Raw genomic sequence first — 18,259 nt, forward strand, 5'->3', positions numbered from 1 at the left:
AGGTAGATCTGGAGTCTCGGCTCCCGCGGCTCGGGGCCGACCGAAGACAGTCGCAGCGCGTGCCTCTTGTGGCTAGGGTCCCGTCCTTCCGGCCGGTCGTCGACCGTGGTGGACTGCTTGTAGTGCTCCGCGACTGCTGCCGGTCGTTGGGGCGGTGTTCTCGTCCGACGCGCTTGGGACGCTGGCGGTCATATGGGTCCATCCGACCTGTCTTGAAAAACGGACCAAGGAGTCTAACATGTGCGCGAGTCTTTGGGTGAGAGAAACCCCGAGGCGCAATGAAAGTGAAGGCGACTTCGTGCCGCCGAGGTGAGATCCGGTCCCCCTTTGGGCGGGGCCGGCGCATCATCGACCGACCTATCCTACCCTTAGGAAGGCTTGAGTGAGAGCGTGTCTGTTGGGACCCGAAAGATGGTGAACTATGCCTGAATAGGGTGAAGCCAGAGGAAACTCTGGTGGAGGCTCGTTGCTATTCTGACGTGCAAATCGATCGTCGAATTTGGGTATAGGGGCGAAAGACTAATCGAACTGTCTAGTAGCTGGTTCCCTCCGAAGTTTCCCTCAGGATAGCTGGCGCTCGGTAAGTGCAGTTTTATCAGGTAAAGCGAATGATTAGAGGCCTTAGAGTCAAAAGGACCTTAACCTATTCTCAAACTTTAAATTGGTAAGATGTCCGACTTGCCCGAACGAAGCCGGACTCGGAATGCGAGTGCCTAGTTGGCCATTTTTGGTAAGAAGAACTGGCGATGCGGGATGAACCGAAGGCGGAGTTAAGATGCCCAAGTCGACGCTCATCAGACCCCACAAAAGGTGTTGGTTGCTATAGACAGCAGGACGGTGGCCATGGAAGTCGGAACCCGCTAAGGAGTGTGTAACAACTCACCTGCCGAAGCAACTAGCCCTGAAAATGGATGGCGCTCAAGCGTCGCACCTATACTCCGCCGTCGGGGCGAGCGGCCTGCCTCGACGAGTAGGAGGGCGTGGGGGTCGTGACGCAACCTCTGGCGCGAACCTGGGTGAAACAGCCCCCGGTGCAGATCTTGGTGGTAGTAGCAAATATTCAAATGGATGCTTCGGGAACAGACATACAACGGCCTCGTTATTTTTTTTAACCTTTTTCCAAGTCCAAAGATTGTGATGAAGTAGCGGAATGGCAGGAGACTGGAAGCAAGTCCAGTAAAGAACACGAGCAACTCCTGTACTTTTGCATCCAGCTGGAGAACTGTGAGAAGGGCACCTTAAGGAACCTTATTGACGAGGGCTTGCATGAGGATAAGGAGAGAATTTGGAGGCTTTTTAGAGAGATCGTCAACGGCCTGGTATACATTCACTCTCAGGTGATGCACAAGCGCCTGATCAATATGTCACATGAGTTATGTCATGTGCTTAGATTTTCCTAGGCTCTAGCATTGTTCATTTAATTGTCCTATATGAACGTGTCAGTGGCCAAGCTCAACATCGGGTTCTTGTTAAAACAGGGCTAACAGATCGGAACGTGGAATCCAAACGCCTTAGATTCGATTTCTCAGTGACTCAGGTGTTTCGCTGTTCCACGTACGGGGCATCATGGAGCCGGTTTAACGCTTTCTTTCTTTCGCTTTTTTCTCTTTACTGAACAGGGCATTATTCACCAGGATCTTAAGCCCGTAAACCTATTCCTAGATTCTCTCGGCCACATCAAAACAGGCGACTTTGGCCGCGCAACCACACACGGCATGACACACGGAGGCATGGACACTGACGGCCCAGACTCAATTGCTAATGGCCAGTCTCCCAAGATGAACTCAAGCCCTAGGGAGAGTATGACAGGCAAAGTTGGTTTGAAACTGTACGTCGCTCCGGAGTTGGGAAAACGGTCTGGCGGTCGAGTGAAGTACAGCCCAAAAATTGGCTTGTATAGTTTGGGGATTATCTTCTTTGAGATGTGTTACAAGCCTTTAACAACCTCTCTTGAGAGGGTCAAGGTTTTGGGCTATCTACGAACGGTAAGTACATGCTTACCCGCGTCCTACAGGCATACAACAGCGGAAGAAATTTGTAATTTTCCCGTCCACTTTCAAAGTTTTTACGTGAAGATGCACCTAATCTTATTTTAAATTCACTTTCCTGAGCCTAAGTTGAAAAGGAAGTAATTATGCCATACAATATTCCTAGTTTATAATCAGGCCTCAGGGGCGACAAAGTCGTCGGTCTTTTTATTCTCGAGCGTTAATAACGCTTTTTATCAACTCTTTTGGTGTCCTGTTTGTTTCCGTATTAGGAAGGAATCATCTTCCCGACTGATTTTGACCACAAGAGCCTTGCCAAACAAACGATCATCCTCAAATAGCTCCTCAAACATACTCCTGAGGAACGCCCTACCTCACAAGAACTACTTCAAAGCCATTATGTCCCGCCTAAGATTGAAGATGGTCTTTTGGAATAAGTGCTCAAACATACGCTCACTTCTATGAACTCTACTTGATGATGATGAGAATAATATTTCTGATACTACATGTAGTAATGGTGATAACAGAAATAATCATAATCATAAGAAAGAAAATCATTATAATAACCGTGACAAATGAAGATAAAGACAGCAATGTGACTAAGAAAGAACATTTTAGATTGAACAAAAACTAGAATTTACACATCTTTATATGAAATATCATAGATTTCAAAGATTGTTCTAAAGAATTCAAGGATGAATATACACTCGAGAAAAAGGCCTGCATAACAGAATAGAACAAAAATTAATAACAGTGTTATTGAATCATATATAATAATAATGAGTTGCAGTGCTGACTGTTTTATTCAAATAGCTACCTATAGCACCTACTTGTACTCTTTTAAAAGCTGATCTTGTTTCACTTCTTGTAAATTCAATAAGTTAAAAGCACCCACTTAAATTTATGGGTAAGATTTTATTTGACAAATTCGCTGAGCTCATCACCCAAACTATCACACTGGTGAGCGGATAAGTTAGTCCATCTGGCAACCTAGTATACAGTTTGAGATCAATAAGTCTAAGTACCAAAACGAGCATTCATAACTCTTACTAGTTAAGCCCACAGTGTACCGGCTATAAATCTGAGCGGGAAATTAGGTGGTTCTGTAACTTACAATATGGACTGAGAAAACTGGGTAAGTAAGATATTTGCAATATATTACATCTCCGAGTTCAAATACAGACAGAAAATTTCAATTCAAACTTTCTAATTTTTTTTAATTTAGCAGGCTGTATAGTGAAATATGGTCTGCAAACTTGACCAATCATAATGCATGTACAAACGGAGAGATATAATATAGGTGTTTATTGCACTGATTCGTCAAAAAACCAATTAATTTTTGCACTGGTTAACTCACTGCTGTTTGGAAGCAACAGACTGCACTTACTATTGTTTACCTATCATAAATAGTAATCCGCTTAGAATTTTTAAGATATTATTAATTACAGTAATAAAAAATTAAGGATTGATTGATTGATCACTCTTTCCATTTGCTTTTTCTCACATGCATGTCTTACTGGGTCTTAGTCTCTTTCAATCTCCAGACAAACAAACATGCACTCTCATCTACTACAGTGTACATAATCCTCAGATCACACAAGCCAATAGACACTCACCGAAGTCTTTGAACGAGTGATCGGGCTAGTACTGTTTTCTCCAACAAACTCACCGAATTCAGAATGAACCGCGACATATGTACCAACTGTGGTTTGTCATGCTGTAAACTTAAAAAGCGCTAGAAATGAAAATCAATCACAATCAAATTACAATCACTTGATCTCAGGACTTTTTAATCAAATTTACAGCATAGTAAATGTTAGACTACTTCCACTTTCGGTACACGACTGCTTGGTATTTCCCATTTTTAAGATGAAAGTTTCTTCTTTAAATATATTGAAGACACAATAAATACTGTATCGACTAAGCCTTTTCTTCAAAGATGGCTAATATTGACTTCAAAACAATGCTTGACTTGCAAGTAAATGCAAGTCGTGAATTTGTGCAAATACAGCACGCACAAAAGTAGCGGAGCTCGCAGCGAGCGGAGTGTAGTTCCATAATTATGCGAAATAGTAGAAACGCATCAAGCCGAAAAAAACTGGACTTGACACAGTACGACCGACCGTATAAGGTGTTACTTTTAGCATGCGCAGCCGACTGCATTGCAAGCACTATCTTAACCATTACGTAATGGAAGGGCAAGAGAGAGGGTAATGCACAGGTGTGATTGCGTGCGTAACTTGGATACCTTAGTAGCAGGAGGTGTGCGCACTCTGATTGCGTTGCATCATGGTCGTAAAACGAAAAACGAGTCATTTACATCCTGTCGCGGTCGAGGTCTGGTGGCAGCAAGATAGCGCGAATAAACGTGGAATGTAATGGGGATTCACTGTTTGTTTCCATTCCTTCGAAAGTTAAAAAGTGTTGGCAGGCCTGCGCGACTCCTGTTATTTCTCCGTGACAAATTCGTTGTTAGGAGGCAACTGGAGAGATTCAGAGAGAATCGAAACTGCAGCCTTGCCCAAGAATCTATTCATTTGGCAGCAGTTACACTCACAGCCGATGGCTGTGTGAATAATATCAAATTCACGAGTTATTCAACAGGGAATCAACCCTTGACATGCAAACTCATTACAAAGAGACAGCGACCTTCTAAAACACGGATTATTTTTCATGTCATACACTTAAAGGCGTAAATACGGGATTCGCAAAAGGAGAAGCGTCACGCCTTCTAAGACCAAATTCGTCACGCTCAACGTTTAATAAAAAAACATATAAATTTTCAAATATGCTTAAAAGAGTAGAGAATACCCAGAATAAGGTTTTGAAAACTGTAGCTCTGGAGTTTTCTTCTGCACGAGAGACAGTATACTTGAAAACAAAGAAAATAGCGCGCACACATGAAAATATTACCTTTTGTAACACAATCTCATTCGGCTTTGCCAAACCTCAAGAACATAATATATAATAGAAATAATAGTTTACAAATATAATTATAGAATTGTTTAAAAATAAAAATGTGATTTATAATTAATAATAGCTTACAAATGTAAATGGAGTATACTGAGAGTCTTGTAAACACTTTTTTATTTTCAAAATGGCAATAAAAAATGTGGAAAACAAAACAAAACAAAAACAAAAACAAAAACAAAACAAAAACAAAAACAAAAACAAAAAAAAACAAAAAAAAACCTCAAGAACATACAGACAGGGAAGTTACACCTTAAAACAAACCCTAATTATCAGAGGAAAGTCATTAAAAGATATCTTAATAACAGCTAAGTTTTCAGGTCAGAAGATTTAAGAGCGCAAGCGAATGGCAGGATTCTCACAAGCCTATCAACACCTTTTCACGATCGACTGCATTTTGCTTTCCGGTACAACAATGACTTTTGCATTCATCGCGTTAAAACCCTCACGTTTCGGTAAAACAATGACTTTTGCACTCATCGCTTTAAAACCCTCGCGCCGGTTAATCGCCCAAATAACATTTCAAAGTGTTCGTATTCTTCAAGTTATTTCGGATCAATATCAGTAGCTGGGAACAGACCCTTATATAAAACTACCTAACAATTTTAACAAAACACCCCCTTGTATAACTCGTCATTGTTACATAGCGACTATTCAGAGGTACAATTAAAACCCCCTGGATGTAGGATACGAATCCAAGACCCCTGGATGTAACGAAAGCATTCACGATCGATATCGACATCTGCGCGCAGACCCCTAGATGTAAGATTTTACGATCGATTTAAACATCTGGCCACGGGTTTAATATGAATATGATCTTGTAAGGTCAATTTCAACATCTGAGCAGAGTATACGCGCTGGATGTGAGAATTCACCATCAACACAGACCCCTGATCGTAAGATTTTTCGATCATTATCTACATCTGGGCACAGACTCGTCAAGTAAGACACGTTGATTTGAACCCCTGATTGTAAGAATCCCCGATCGTAAGAACCCCTTATTGTAAGAACCCCTGATTGTAAGAACCCCTGGTTGTAAGAACCCCTGATTGTAAGAGCCCCTGATTGTAAGAACCCCCGAATGAAAGACTCCTGATTATAAGAACCCCCGACTGTAAGAACCCCTGATTGTAAGACCCCTGATCGTAACACAGCAATATGTGCCTTATCCTAAACTTGGACTTTATTCACCTTGATTATTCATTGAAGCGTACATCAAATAATATGGTTTTTCCTCAGGCGCAGGTCCAAATCAGAAACAAATATTTCTGAATTTGGTGCATTTGCTGTCATTTGCAATACAATTTATTTCTACTCCTCCCCAACCAGATTTAACTATTTGGCTGATTAAAAATTTGTTAAAATCAAAGAAGGCTGAGATGTTGAACAAACACACACTACAATTTGGCTAGTAATATAAACACACACTACAATTTGGCTAGTAATATAATATGGTGGATGTGGTGGTGAGACATGAAAATTCATGCCCACATGGTTACATGATTATCTAAATCCACTTGAGTAAGGGAGGTATGAAACTTGGTGCATTGCCAATCCAACAAAATCATCAATTCATGCCCAAATTCTGGGGGGAAATCTCACTATGGATATTGAATAAACACTTAAGAACACATCACTCAAAAATAGAAATGAAAGTTTATTGATTGAACTGTCACAAAAAAAACATTATGGATTCTTGAAAGTCTGCAGAAAAAAATAAAATATTTTTTAATAAAAGTATTCTTCATAAATATTCTTCACAAGTATTCTTCAAGTTTTAAAAGAGGAATTGGACTTTATTTCAAACCACTGACTATAATAACAACTGTACTGTCTCCACAGCCATCTCCCTCACTTTCATAGCTGCGTGGATGTTTAGAATATTCCTACATTGAAATTAGAGAGATGGTAAGTTTTGAGCTCGGTAAAGAAATAAAGAAAGATGAAATTTGGTTTTTTTCAACAGTGTGGAACAAAGATTCCGAAGGTCTGAGGTTCAATTCCTCGTGGGATTTTTTCTGTGTCCCACGCTGTTGAAAAAACAAAAATCATCTTTCTTTAAAAATTACATTGTTCATTTGTGCTTTGATCACCAAAGGAAATGTTACATTTTCACTGAAAAAAGACTTGAAGTCAATATTATTTCAATTATATTTCATAATTACTCTCTATGAATCCTTGGTAGTCTTCTTTTTCTGATCTAGAAATGAATGATCAAATGTAGGGTTACTTGCGTCAAAGAATATTCACCTAATTGTTTCCCAAGACTTATTGAGGGAACAATTTCTCCAGTGTTCAAAGTGTTGCACATGAACCATTTGAATTATCATTTCAACCCTGAAAATATCACTTTGCCTCTCTGATATTACTGGTGCTGCACATGAGGTACAGATTCACAACATAATGAGGAAATTTGCATTTGATCCACTCTTGAAACTCATGGAAGGAAACCTTCACTGCACTGGCAAAGTTGCTGGATTTTGTCATCATATTAGAATTGTTAAAGAGCATCAATTATTTAGACCATCAATTGCAGGTAAAGTTATATCAAGGATTTGACTACAAACAATAACTCCAAATATTCTGTAATCAATCAAAGCAAAATTTCACACTTTGTGCCAGAGTTTTCACAGTTTCAATGAAGTACAGACATTACCTCTACAGTGTCCACCTCAGTTTCATCAGGGCTCTCCCCAAGATCAGTCTGCCAAATAAGATTGGTGCATTTGAATTATTTTACTTTGATAGATAATTTACATGGGACACACAAGTGATAACTTCCTGATTTCCTGGTCTACTGTAATAGCAATTGTGCTGATTTTAAAATTATCATGATTACTATTGACAGTTTCTTATCATAGCACCACATTGTCTCTAGTGAAAAAAAACAAATGCATTTATGTTACTGGTGTATGCATTTCTGTTGATGAGTATTTCTTGAAGTTCTACTTTTCAGATATTTTTCATGTTTATTAATTTCTACTTGTATGTTGTTATAAAAAATCAATTAAAAAAATTATTTACCTCGTTTTCTGTGTCTTGAGGTCTGTCTGCCTTTGAAAGAAGTGGGACACACATGTAAATAGATTAATGTCCAGATTTAAAAGTATATTTAGAAGCAATACAACTGTAAATGTGCAACATTAACCCTTTAACTTCCAGACATGATTAACATGTCACTTCTCCCTGTAGTATCCATACATTATCCAGCAAACAGGTAATGAGAATACTCAGACTTATCAGGTACAAGATATTATCTTGATTGAATACAAAATTCTTGGAATCAATTTACAAGGAAATGTGTAGCAGCTAGAGGGGAGAATTTACAATCAGATCTTGGGAGTTAAAAGGGTTAATATTCTGCTCTTTTAAGGGTCACAAATCTTTTAAAAATATACTGAAACTTGAACTTACTATAATCGCTCTGACGAAGGGCTAACGCTTGAAACGTCAGCTTTTTTACCCTTTACGGTGGCTAATTTACGTTTTCAACCCAGTTGTTAACACTAAATTACCTGCTATACTCTCCCACCGACGCAGCACCACAGTTTCTTTAGAAACTTACCCCTTTACTATAACCTCTGTTTGGGCGTGATTGGCCCTGTCAGAAACCTCCTGCAACAATGGAATTCATAAAAAATAATTCATGACACAACTTTAAAAAATACATTTCAAATAAATTAAAGCCAACAATCATATTTCCATTTTCCTCAGTCTTGTTTGTATTTTAATTTTTCTATTTTAGGAATAAAAAAATATACATCATGATTTCTTTTTCAGATAGCAATTCACATCAATGTACCTAATATTTGTTTTTCTAGTGCATACTGCTATCTGTGAACGAGTGAACAAGTGGTGGATGCGGATAAAACTATCTTTGGTACATAATTCTAAATCAGTTCAATGCTTCCAATTTCATCTAAGATCTATAAAACTTACAGAAGCTTGAAACTCTTTGTCTTGTTGTGCCCTTAGAGCTCTATCCCTTTGCAAGAGATCCCTGTGAATTCAAATTAATGTAAGTTGAGTTACAAAATAATGGCAATTATAGTTAACAAAATAAACAGGACACTGTGACATTTACCTGTGAGCTTTGAGAGCACGTGATGCCTCCTTGGCTTACCTGATTGCCTCAATCAGGTGTCTTAGAAGGCAATTGTCATTTCCTGAAAGATATACCAAGATATTACACAAAAAATTGGTAAATTTTATGACAAAACATCATACACTTGTATTATTCGATTGGTTTTTTTGTTGTTGTTGTTTTTTGTTTCTTAATTGTTTTAAAAATTTTCAAGTTAGAAGTAAATTAAGAGATTTGAAATTGTGGTAAGTTATAAGAGACCACTGACCAACTATCATGCTGCTAACTATCATCCTGTTTGATGATAAAGTGGGGTGCATTTCCCTTATCTCAACATCATCATCATACAGGGATTGCTGATGTTTCCCACAAGCTATGGAAATAAGATGATCAATCCATTACATCACTAAATACATGATAGTGTCTCTGGTGGAAACATATTCATTTTGCACACAATGTTCATCAACTTGTTGTTTGATAGTTAACTTGTGTTTGTTCCTTAAATTTTATTTTCAAGACAATCTTGCATTTTATGATGTGCTTGCCATGGTAAATTTTCAATTGAGGTTGCATGCCTTAATCAATGAGAACTGACTTCTGTTGTCCCATAGACTGTTGTCTCACTGGTGAAATTAAAAAGAATTTGATGTTGATTTTCTTGAGTTACAGCTTGAAAATCATGTGGGTCACTAGGTGAACCATCAGTATCTCAAAAGCTAATGATAATGGTGGGGAAAAGTGAGGTTGAGTTCAGAAACAGAGGTTGGTAATCAAGCCCACATGCTTACCATTGTCATCAAAAAGGCTGCCTCGCAGGAAGGCATATAGGTAGCAGATTCCTAACACTTTGGCAATATCCAACAAAGCTCTAAAATAAACCAATAGTGTGTACTTAATTCAATAAAGTGATTGATACACTGATGCTATAAGACTTGTGCACCTCAGCCTTACTAATATATATGTTTAACTAGAGTCACCTGTCACTTAAAATGACATGCATGACTATCCATCCTCACTCTGATTAAAATGGATTTAGGTCAGTGTTGGTTTAATCAATGTCAAGCCTGCATGTAAAATATTGTTGAAATATACAAGAAGTATACCTTAGGGTATCCATGGCTTTTTGAGTTGCCTTGTACCTAATGAACACCAATGGAGTGGAGTCCTGGTGGCACTGCTGTTTCATCTGGGTTAAAGTTTTAAATATTGAGATTACTGACAATGTAATTGCTTTCAATTGTAGAAATGCAAAAAATTTGTCTCTTTCAAAAAATATCATGCACAACCTATTAGTTATATGACATACATTTCTAGACTAAACTGTGATGTAACCTTCAGCTGGGGATGATTCACCTGTCATTTTATATTTACATGAAATTGTTTTTGAATAACGGCGTATAAAACTTCAAATAACATTTTGCAAATTTCATGCTGCGAATTTGAATATTTTTCAATGAACAAACGATATACCTCGAGGAGACGACAGCGCAACGAAACAACCAAATCGCAGAACGGGCGGACGCGAATCTTGAGTGCAGTCATTCCTGAAAATATCGACATACACAACAGAGCGCGTACCCCTGAGAAGTGTTCTCCGCCGATCTATTTGCCATTTTAAAAGCAATCTGTTGAGGCAACTGCACGTGGTTCAACCTCTCTCGTCTGACAGCTCCTTTCATTTGGTTCCGTGAATTCGAATTAGACTACTGTTATCTTATGACCTATCGTTTTTCTCGCAAAATTCGCGGAAGAGAAATAGCAGGAGTCTGGAAGCTAGCTAGGTTGGTGACCGCTGACTGAAATACAGGAGAGTTTCAAGATGGCGCGAAATGTAGGAGAGAAATGTGAACACATTACTATACTCAAATGGTTTGTTCATCGTTTTAGTTCTCAGCGGCAGAATTTCACCAAAATTGGTATGTATTGCCATACATGGTAAAATTTCCTTTGTCATGAATCTTTTATTTAGCACATGGTAGATAATTTTACAACATGTTTTAACCAAGAGTTTCATTCCACTACATATATCTAACCCAAGGTATCTTTCTGGACTGGAATGTGAGAAATGGTGTGGTACTGTGTGTTAACTAACTTTGTAGGTATAATTTTCAATAGTCTGTCGGAGTATGTCCGGGTAGCTGAGTGAGGTTGATAAGTTACGATGTTTTGCCTTTTTTTTTTTTTTTATCTTAAACAGGGTTGTAAAATGAAGCAATTTTGTCTTCGTCCTTAAATTCTCAAGATCTGTTTGCTAATTCTCCCCTCTAGCTGCTACACATTTCCTTGTACATTTGTGACCTGTGTACCAAACCGTGGTGTTCATTTGGAACATAACATATTGCTGTGGAGAATCATTTGGCTTCTTCTAAAAATATCCAGCTAAATTTTGTTTGTCAATTTGTTTGTCTGTTTGTTTGTTTTTTCCTCTCTTCCATCAAGCATTGAGAATGTTAGATCTGTCATAGGACACTGCTCTTATGCTGATACATTTAACCTGTTGACCCCTAAGAGTGACCAGCATCTAATTTCTCCTTACAATATCATCCTTGAATCAAACATTAAGGTGACAAGAATAAAGGAAATGATCACCAACTTAGCTCTTGTTTGTTAAACAAATTCTCCTTGTCAGTATCCTAGGAAATGTATAGAGAACAGTATAGAGAATATGCATACTGAGTTTTAGGTGTTAAGGGTTGAAAACAAAAAATAAACAAACAAACAACAGCAAAATAATGAAGACAATGTTACACAGCCATCAAGGGTGAACTTAATGCAACATTGTTGTAAAACTAAAATTTTTAACACATGGATTGTTATTCTTGCTTCAGTCCAGTGAAACCTAAAGAGAAAAAAGCAACTTCTGCTCTTGATTTCTTTGGCTCTACTTCAGTTGAAAGGGAATCCAGGAAAACATATGCCAAAAGAGAAAACAGGCGAATAACTAACTACTCTTGTTTTGCCCACAATTTTTTTTTAAAGAAAAAATGAGGCATCCTGTGTATTTTTAACAGTACTTCATGCATCATGCATCATGCATCATGCATCATGCATTGAACAGGGAAAACTTTAAACCTTGCCATACCTTGCCTTTCTATGAAATTCATGCATCACATGTAAATTTTGGGCTTAATCAACCATTCCCTGTAAACCCTCTGCCAATTTGTCATAGTTATATCAGGATGAACTACAGTGAACACATACCATGTCACAAAATTAATGGGTAGTGACAAATTGAGGAATAGTTTGGGCAAAAATGATACCACGGGCCTCCCTGAAAGGGATAAGTCCTTTCGCCTCTAAGATATTTAAATCAATTCTCTTTGCTGTCTGTCATAAAAGTGTGAATTGGTATTGTTGCAAGAAATCAGAAGATCAATAAATCTTGAGAGTGCCAATTTTAAGCTTGATCCAGAGCTCAGCCCACTTAATGATCATACCTTGATTCCCTGTAGAACCATCATGAATTTTTTTTCATTTCGCTCAGAGATCTGACGAGTCTGAAGAAAATGAAGAAGAGTATGAGAATGGGAGAGAAAAAGAAGGAAGAGAAAATGGGAATGTCAACCATCACACAATGGAGCAGCCATCAAAGAAAAGAAAGGAAGACCTCCAAGAATCAAAGTCTGAGGTTAAAAAGCCTTCCCCTGAGAAAAAGAAGGTTTGTAAGCCTTTTGATCACCGTCCTTTATTTTCCAAATTAATCAGTACTATTAATGCTTAAACATGCTACCCTGATACTTGATTGGATCTGATATGATTGCATGTGTATGGTATGTGGCTTTAAGCACTTGAATAAGGTACTTGAAGATGAAAAAGTAACATTTTATGACTAAATTTGGCTTTGTATAAGATCCAAAAGCTAACTCAAACTTGTTAACTGGTGGTACATGTCAGTTGTATATGTAAACCTGTCCTACTATGAAATTAGATGGTTTTTACTCAGATGCATGTTGCTAACAATACTTGCAACAAAACATTACTTTCAATACTATAACCACTCAAAATACTACCATTACTGTACCTAGAATTTACACTAAATAGTGACTGTGGTGACAAAACTTTTAGGTACATTCTTGGTGATTTTAACTTTGACAATCTAGGAAGATGCTGCTACTTTGTCTCCATTTTTCAAAGCAGCAGTGTCTTTCACCATCAACATTCCTATTTGGGACAACTCTGGCCTTGTGAGGACAACTCTCAGCTGTTAGAATGTTTGATATAGATGTAACTTTTGTTCAATTCAAATTTTATTCATGGAGTTTTCAGGAAGTACCAAAGACAATTCCTGCAAGCAAACTGGCTGTCAAATCTGCTACAGTTCCAAAAACTCCAGTTAGAGACTCAAAACCAAGTCCAAAGAAAACTGTTACTCTGAAAAAGGATAAAAAAGATGTTGATAAGGAAACTCCAATCAAAGGAACACCAAAGGTGTCAAAATCAGAGGAAGTGGATGAAGTTCCACCCTCATTGGAAAAGAAAACAATCTGGCTACTGTAGTTTTATGGCAAGAGATGGTCCTAGGACACTTGGTTTAAAGGAAATCCCTTAGGTAGGATTCAAAGACCAAGATCTGGTTGTTAATTCTCCCCTCTACCTGCTACACATTCTTCTGTAAATTAATAATGAGAATTTGTTAGATTATTATAACTCAACTGCATGTGCCTGATGAGTTTTAGTATTCTCATTACCTGTTTGCTGGATGATGTATGGATATTCTAGGGAGAAGTTACATGTTAATTTCTTCCGGTAGTTAAATTATTATTATCTCTCAAAGCTCTTTGTGGTTTGTTTTCCATCCTTTCAAATTTTAATGAGAGATGCAAGACAAAGGAAAATGAAGATTATTAGAATTTAAACTGGTTTGGAAAATCTGCAGATACAGTGTACAGAAAAAATTGTAAAATGCATGCTTTGATTAAACAAACAAATGTATTATATCCTTTTACTCTCAGTTGTTGTTCAAATGTTGGTTCAATGTCAGTATCTATACCCACCCCTCCCCTAATCCAACATTAACCCTTATCAGTTAATGGTTTTTTGAGTTAGGGGAGGGGTGGGTACACAGATGCTGACGTTGATCCCAAATGTTTATAGTGTACATGTATCTACAGAGTTTTTTTTCACTTGTCATCATTTATAACTTTTCAGTTTAGACAGTAATAAGAGTCCTTCAAGGGAAGAAGTAATTGTTAATAATTGTTAATAGGCATAAGCTTATATTTCTTGCTGAGGAGGTCAATAAACATTGCTTTGTTTAGAGACCCATTAACTGATTTAAGGTTGTCTCTACTTCCTTGAACAGCTAAACATTACTGAACAAGGAAATTATGGTTTCTTTGTTGTTGTTGCTCATTTTTTTTTCTTTTTTCGACTTTGGTTCTTATCTGTTAGGCTAAGGCAATGTGGAACATCACAAATACATGAAGATGGTCTGTTTTAGCTTGTCAGAACAAAACCAGGCAATGAGACCAGCTATGAACCACCAAGTGTGGATAAGAAGACAAAGAAGAAGGAGAAAACTGAACCAGTGGAGTCTCTCAGCCAGAGAAAAGATCAGTTTGAAGGTAATTTGTCACAACTGAGTGAAAGATCTGCATCATCTCCAACAACACAAACACTACCATCATCACCTGCACTGAAAGGTGGGTGTTTCAAACCTTTCCAACAATTAGCACAAGAGCATGACTTCACTGTAAATTTAATCCACACTTCAGCCGTATGCCTTAAATTTCCTCACCAGTGAGCATCTTACATGTATTGTGCAGTGATCATAATAAGTGAATATAATCTGTCTTGTGTGCATCCAGGTGCATTTGTACAACTTACTGATGACATAAATACATGTTTCCTAATTCCCACATTCAGAGATACATTTTTTTAAACAGCTGTAACTTATGAACTTTGATGAATGTATTTCACTCGACAGTCACTTATACATGTAGTAAGTATGTTAGTAATGGAATCACAATTTTACACATTTTTATTTGCACAGCTTTCTTTTTCAACAAAGATCAAGATGGGTCGTCGTTAAAGGAAGCTCTTCTGTCCGGTTCCCCAGGAGTTGGTAAAACAACAACACCAAAACTGGTTTGTGAAGGGCTTGGTTTTACGTGCATTGAAATGAATGCCAGTGACACACGGAGCAAAAAGACCTTGGAAGAACACATTTCTCAGTCATTGAGCAATAAAACCATGGATGGCCTTCTGACAGGTTGTCAAATTTCTGTAACATTTGGAATGACTTTGATATTATTAAAGATGCTTCATTCATTCTCCTGTCGTACTTAACTGACTTTCCACTGTAGTTAATTTATTATTTTCAACTGAGTTAGTAACGTAAATTACAGCTCTACTGGTCAACTTTTCCTACAAAACTTGTGAAGTTTCCAAGCCGACAAGTCGCCCTCATCATTAATAAGAAAATTTCCTTCACTATGCTTTCGGTATGTGTGTTTCTCTTGTGGCGTAAAACACCTAAGTAACGCATGAGGTCTCGTTCGTTTTGGTTATATAATAAGTGAATAACCCACATCTCTTACTCACCCGAGTTCCACGTGCGTACTGTTCAGGAGCGAGTCTTTTTGTTTTTGTTTTTTTCCGCTTTGATTCGCGGCGCAAGCGCAAAGCCGATAGTTTGGTCATGATTTCTAATATGTACTTATAGACAAAGGAACTATGCTCATTCTCCCCAGTCCTTTCAGCGCCCTTCGATCAACCTAAGCAGGCGGTGGTTTGACGACCATCACACCAACTAAAAATAAATAAAAAAGTAGCATGTTTATGTCATTGTGCTACAATCCGGATTAATGAAAATGAAAAGATTAAAAATGTAATATGAGGCCCTGTCCAAACTTGGCCTATAAATAGTGAAACAGCATAGCCACAAAATACAATCATGGATCACGAAATAAACAATGATACACGATTTTCAGTTTCGAGTTCGATGAGCTCATATTCAGCTTCATCAATACTGCTGGTGTTACCAAGTGCACCGTTTTGTTACACACTTGTGGGGCAAATCACATTTTCACAGGAGTTCAGGTGAGAACAAAATAAGTTGACAGCGACCTAATGCAGTGAATGAGATAAACGGGTATTGACTGATGATACAAGTAGAAATAATTTAAAACATGAGACAAACGAATGAAAGAATTATCGATCTTGTTTACTCGTCACGAACGCAGGATCGAATCTTAGATCATCGGATTTTACGATCTGAAGTTCAGCCACAAAGCTATATATTTCTCGTTAATGAGCCATGATATACAGTGGATACATAAAGGATCATCCTGCATACTGCTTAGATCGTCAATGTCGAAAGTTTCCTGTTTCAAGGATAGAAGGGAAATTTTAAGCTCTTTCGTGACAAAGGAAAAAATCATTTTTAACCGACGACCGAAAAAAAAACTTATCCGTCAAGTCAGGTTAAACGACAGATTAAATATCAATGCTGACATGTAGATAAACATACCAGACCTTGAGGTGGCTTACATATCTTCCCATAAGGAATTTACGAAGCTGCGGCATTTCTGATTCCATTATCATGTGTGTTACTTGTCTGTATGAACTATTATACATTTATTTATGGCCTCGCTTCCTGCATCCAAACTCAGCAGACAATTCTGGAGCTCAAAGAGACAGAGAGCTAGGGCCTCAAATTTCTCTTCCAACTTAAAGACAAATGGTTCAGTAACAATTTTTTCATAAAATTCCTGTAGGATACACTGAGGGTTTCTATACACAAAGATGCATGGAGTACACAGATTTAACAAATTTTTAATATCTTCCTCGGATATTTCTTTAAGAATAGTACTTATGGTATCGCTTTAATTCTTTCCAAGACGCGAAACGATTTAAATATGCTTTTCTTTAGATACAACGACAAGTCAAGTATTTTTCTTGCAAAAGAACTTTATTGGAGTTAAATTTATTGCAAGTATTCTTGAGGTGAGGAAAGTTAATGAAGAAATCTGTAGCATATTATAATCAAAATAGGAGAAAATTGGAATAAAAAGTATACATAAAGAATACATATTATTGATGTGATTTCTTTAGCTTTGTATCTCTCTCTAGTGATTTCACTGGACACCTACGCTTTTGACTGCAAAAATATTAAGTGCAGAATTGGCGGGAGTTATTTACAAGAAAAAAGCCTACCGTTATTATTTTTAGAAACTTCATGAAGTTGTCACGGTGAGAGCGGAAAATGAAAATTTGAGAGAACTGTGACGCTAACGGGAAGATGACCAAAACAAATGTGTATCATATTGAACGAGGGATATAACGAGTTAATTACTTGAAGAGAAATTGCATCGGTTCAATAAAACCCACGGTGTGAATTCATCCTTATCGATTCGGTTATGGCACAGTGTAACATGTCCTGCTCTGAGTAGAAAAGGGGTTTTGCAGATTGCGAGTGTTTTGCACTAAAAGAAAAAGAGCTGAATTTAAATCACAGAATTAATTAATCGCCATGGAGAAACATGTAAACAAGTAATAATAAAAAAGAATTAAAAAAACAAATATAAAAACAGGCGCAATAACTTTCTTAGAGAAGAACAACAATTTTGATCACGAAACTGGGCATTAGATGAAGTTAGATTTTTCAAACTAGTGAATATGTTGCCTTCATTGTTTTATCGAACTTGTTGTAAAGCAAAATATTATGTTTGATATTTTCAGGGATGTAGAATTAACAAATGATATCACTTGGAGAATAGAGGGATTCAGAGGATAACAGTTTAACAAGTACAAATCAATTTTCATTCTGTAACTGATTAGAGCTGTTTAGAGCTCATTTTATTTGTAAATAAAGGTCGTAATCTTAATTTTCGTGCAGCTGACAACAGTTAGGTTTAATTTCAGTCGAATTTTCTCGGTTATTGTTGTCAGACGTGAAAGTATTTGTCCTACATACACTTATAAATTTCATTGGTTTCTCTCATTTGCCTCGTGGTTAAATAGTCTGCACGCGATGCAATTTCTTAAACCCTTAAACTCCTAGAAGTGATATAACTTGTAACTTATCCCTGTAATATCAGCACATTGTCCAGCGAATAGGTAATGAGAATACTCAAAGTTTTATTTTGCAGAAGTGGTTATTTTTGGTTAACAACAAATTTTCGTAGCTACTTTGAAAGAAAACATGTAGCAGCTAGAGGGGAGAATTAACAATTAGATCACGGGAGTTGAAGGTTTAACTGTGCGTGATGATTAT

At 37.4% G+C, this 18,259-nt stretch overlaps 2 protein-coding genes, 1 long non-coding RNA gene and 1 pseudogene across 4 annotated transcripts; 2 read left to right on the forward strand and 2 right to left on the reverse strand.

The window, feature by feature from the left end:
- Positions 1 to 1,125, forward strand: part of LOC149034138 (large subunit ribosomal RNA) — a 1,718-nt pseudogene extending 593 nt beyond the window's left edge.
- A 5,469-nt stretch (positions 1,126 to 6,594) lies between these two features.
- LOC149034139 (uncharacterized) lies at positions 6,595 to 9,320 on the reverse strand. Its single transcript, XM_089193844.1, has 7 exons — positions 9,311 to 9,320; positions 9,043 to 9,076; positions 8,898 to 8,958; positions 8,532 to 8,573; positions 7,983 to 8,012; positions 7,615 to 7,662; positions 6,595 to 6,844 (listed from the first exon to the last, which is right to left on the reverse strand). Exons 1-7 carry the CDS (start codon positions 9,318 to 9,320, stop codon positions 6,755 to 6,757), a joined length of 315 nt encoding a protein of 104 aa, XP_089049970.1. The 3' UTR covers positions 6,595 to 6,754.
- Positions 9,043 to 10,791, reverse strand: LOC149034140 (uncharacterized). The gene is made up of 4 exons (XR_016182837.1): positions 10,513 to 10,791; positions 10,146 to 10,228; positions 9,311 to 9,415; positions 9,043 to 9,124 (listed from the first exon to the last, which is right to left on the reverse strand). It is a non-coding gene; the product is annotated as an uncharacterized LOC149034140 (long non-coding RNA).
- A 42-nt stretch (positions 10,792 to 10,833) lies between these two features.
- Positions 10,834 to 15,312, forward strand: LOC149034141 (uncharacterized). Of its 2 annotated transcripts, XM_089193481.1 has the most exons (6): positions 10,834 to 10,958; positions 11,871 to 11,975; positions 12,527 to 12,700; positions 13,309 to 13,591; positions 14,434 to 14,684; positions 15,035 to 15,312. In XM_089193481.1, the coding sequence occupies exons 3-4, from the start codon at positions 12,617 to 12,619 to the stop codon at positions 13,537 to 13,539; spliced, it is 315 nt and encodes a 104-aa protein (XP_089049607.1). In that variant the 5' UTR covers positions 10,834 to 10,958; positions 11,871 to 11,975; positions 12,527 to 12,616; the 3' UTR covers positions 13,540 to 13,591; positions 14,434 to 14,684; positions 15,035 to 15,312. The 2 variants fall into 2 exon arrangements, with proteins under 2 accessions (XP_089049607.1, XP_089049608.1); XM_089193482.1 differs by lacking the exon at positions 11,871 to 11,975 and having other exon boundaries at positions 10,847 to 10,958.
- The last annotated feature ends 2,947 nt before the right edge of the window (positions 15,313 to 18,259 follow it).

This window comes from Pocillopora damicornis, chromosome 14 (assembly GCF_964200805.1).
Source record: "Pocillopora damicornis chromosome 14, jaPocDami1.2, whole genome shotgun sequence".
In the NCBI taxonomy this organism is placed as follows: Eukaryota; Metazoa; Cnidaria; class Anthozoa; order Scleractinia; family Pocilloporidae; genus Pocillopora; species Pocillopora damicornis.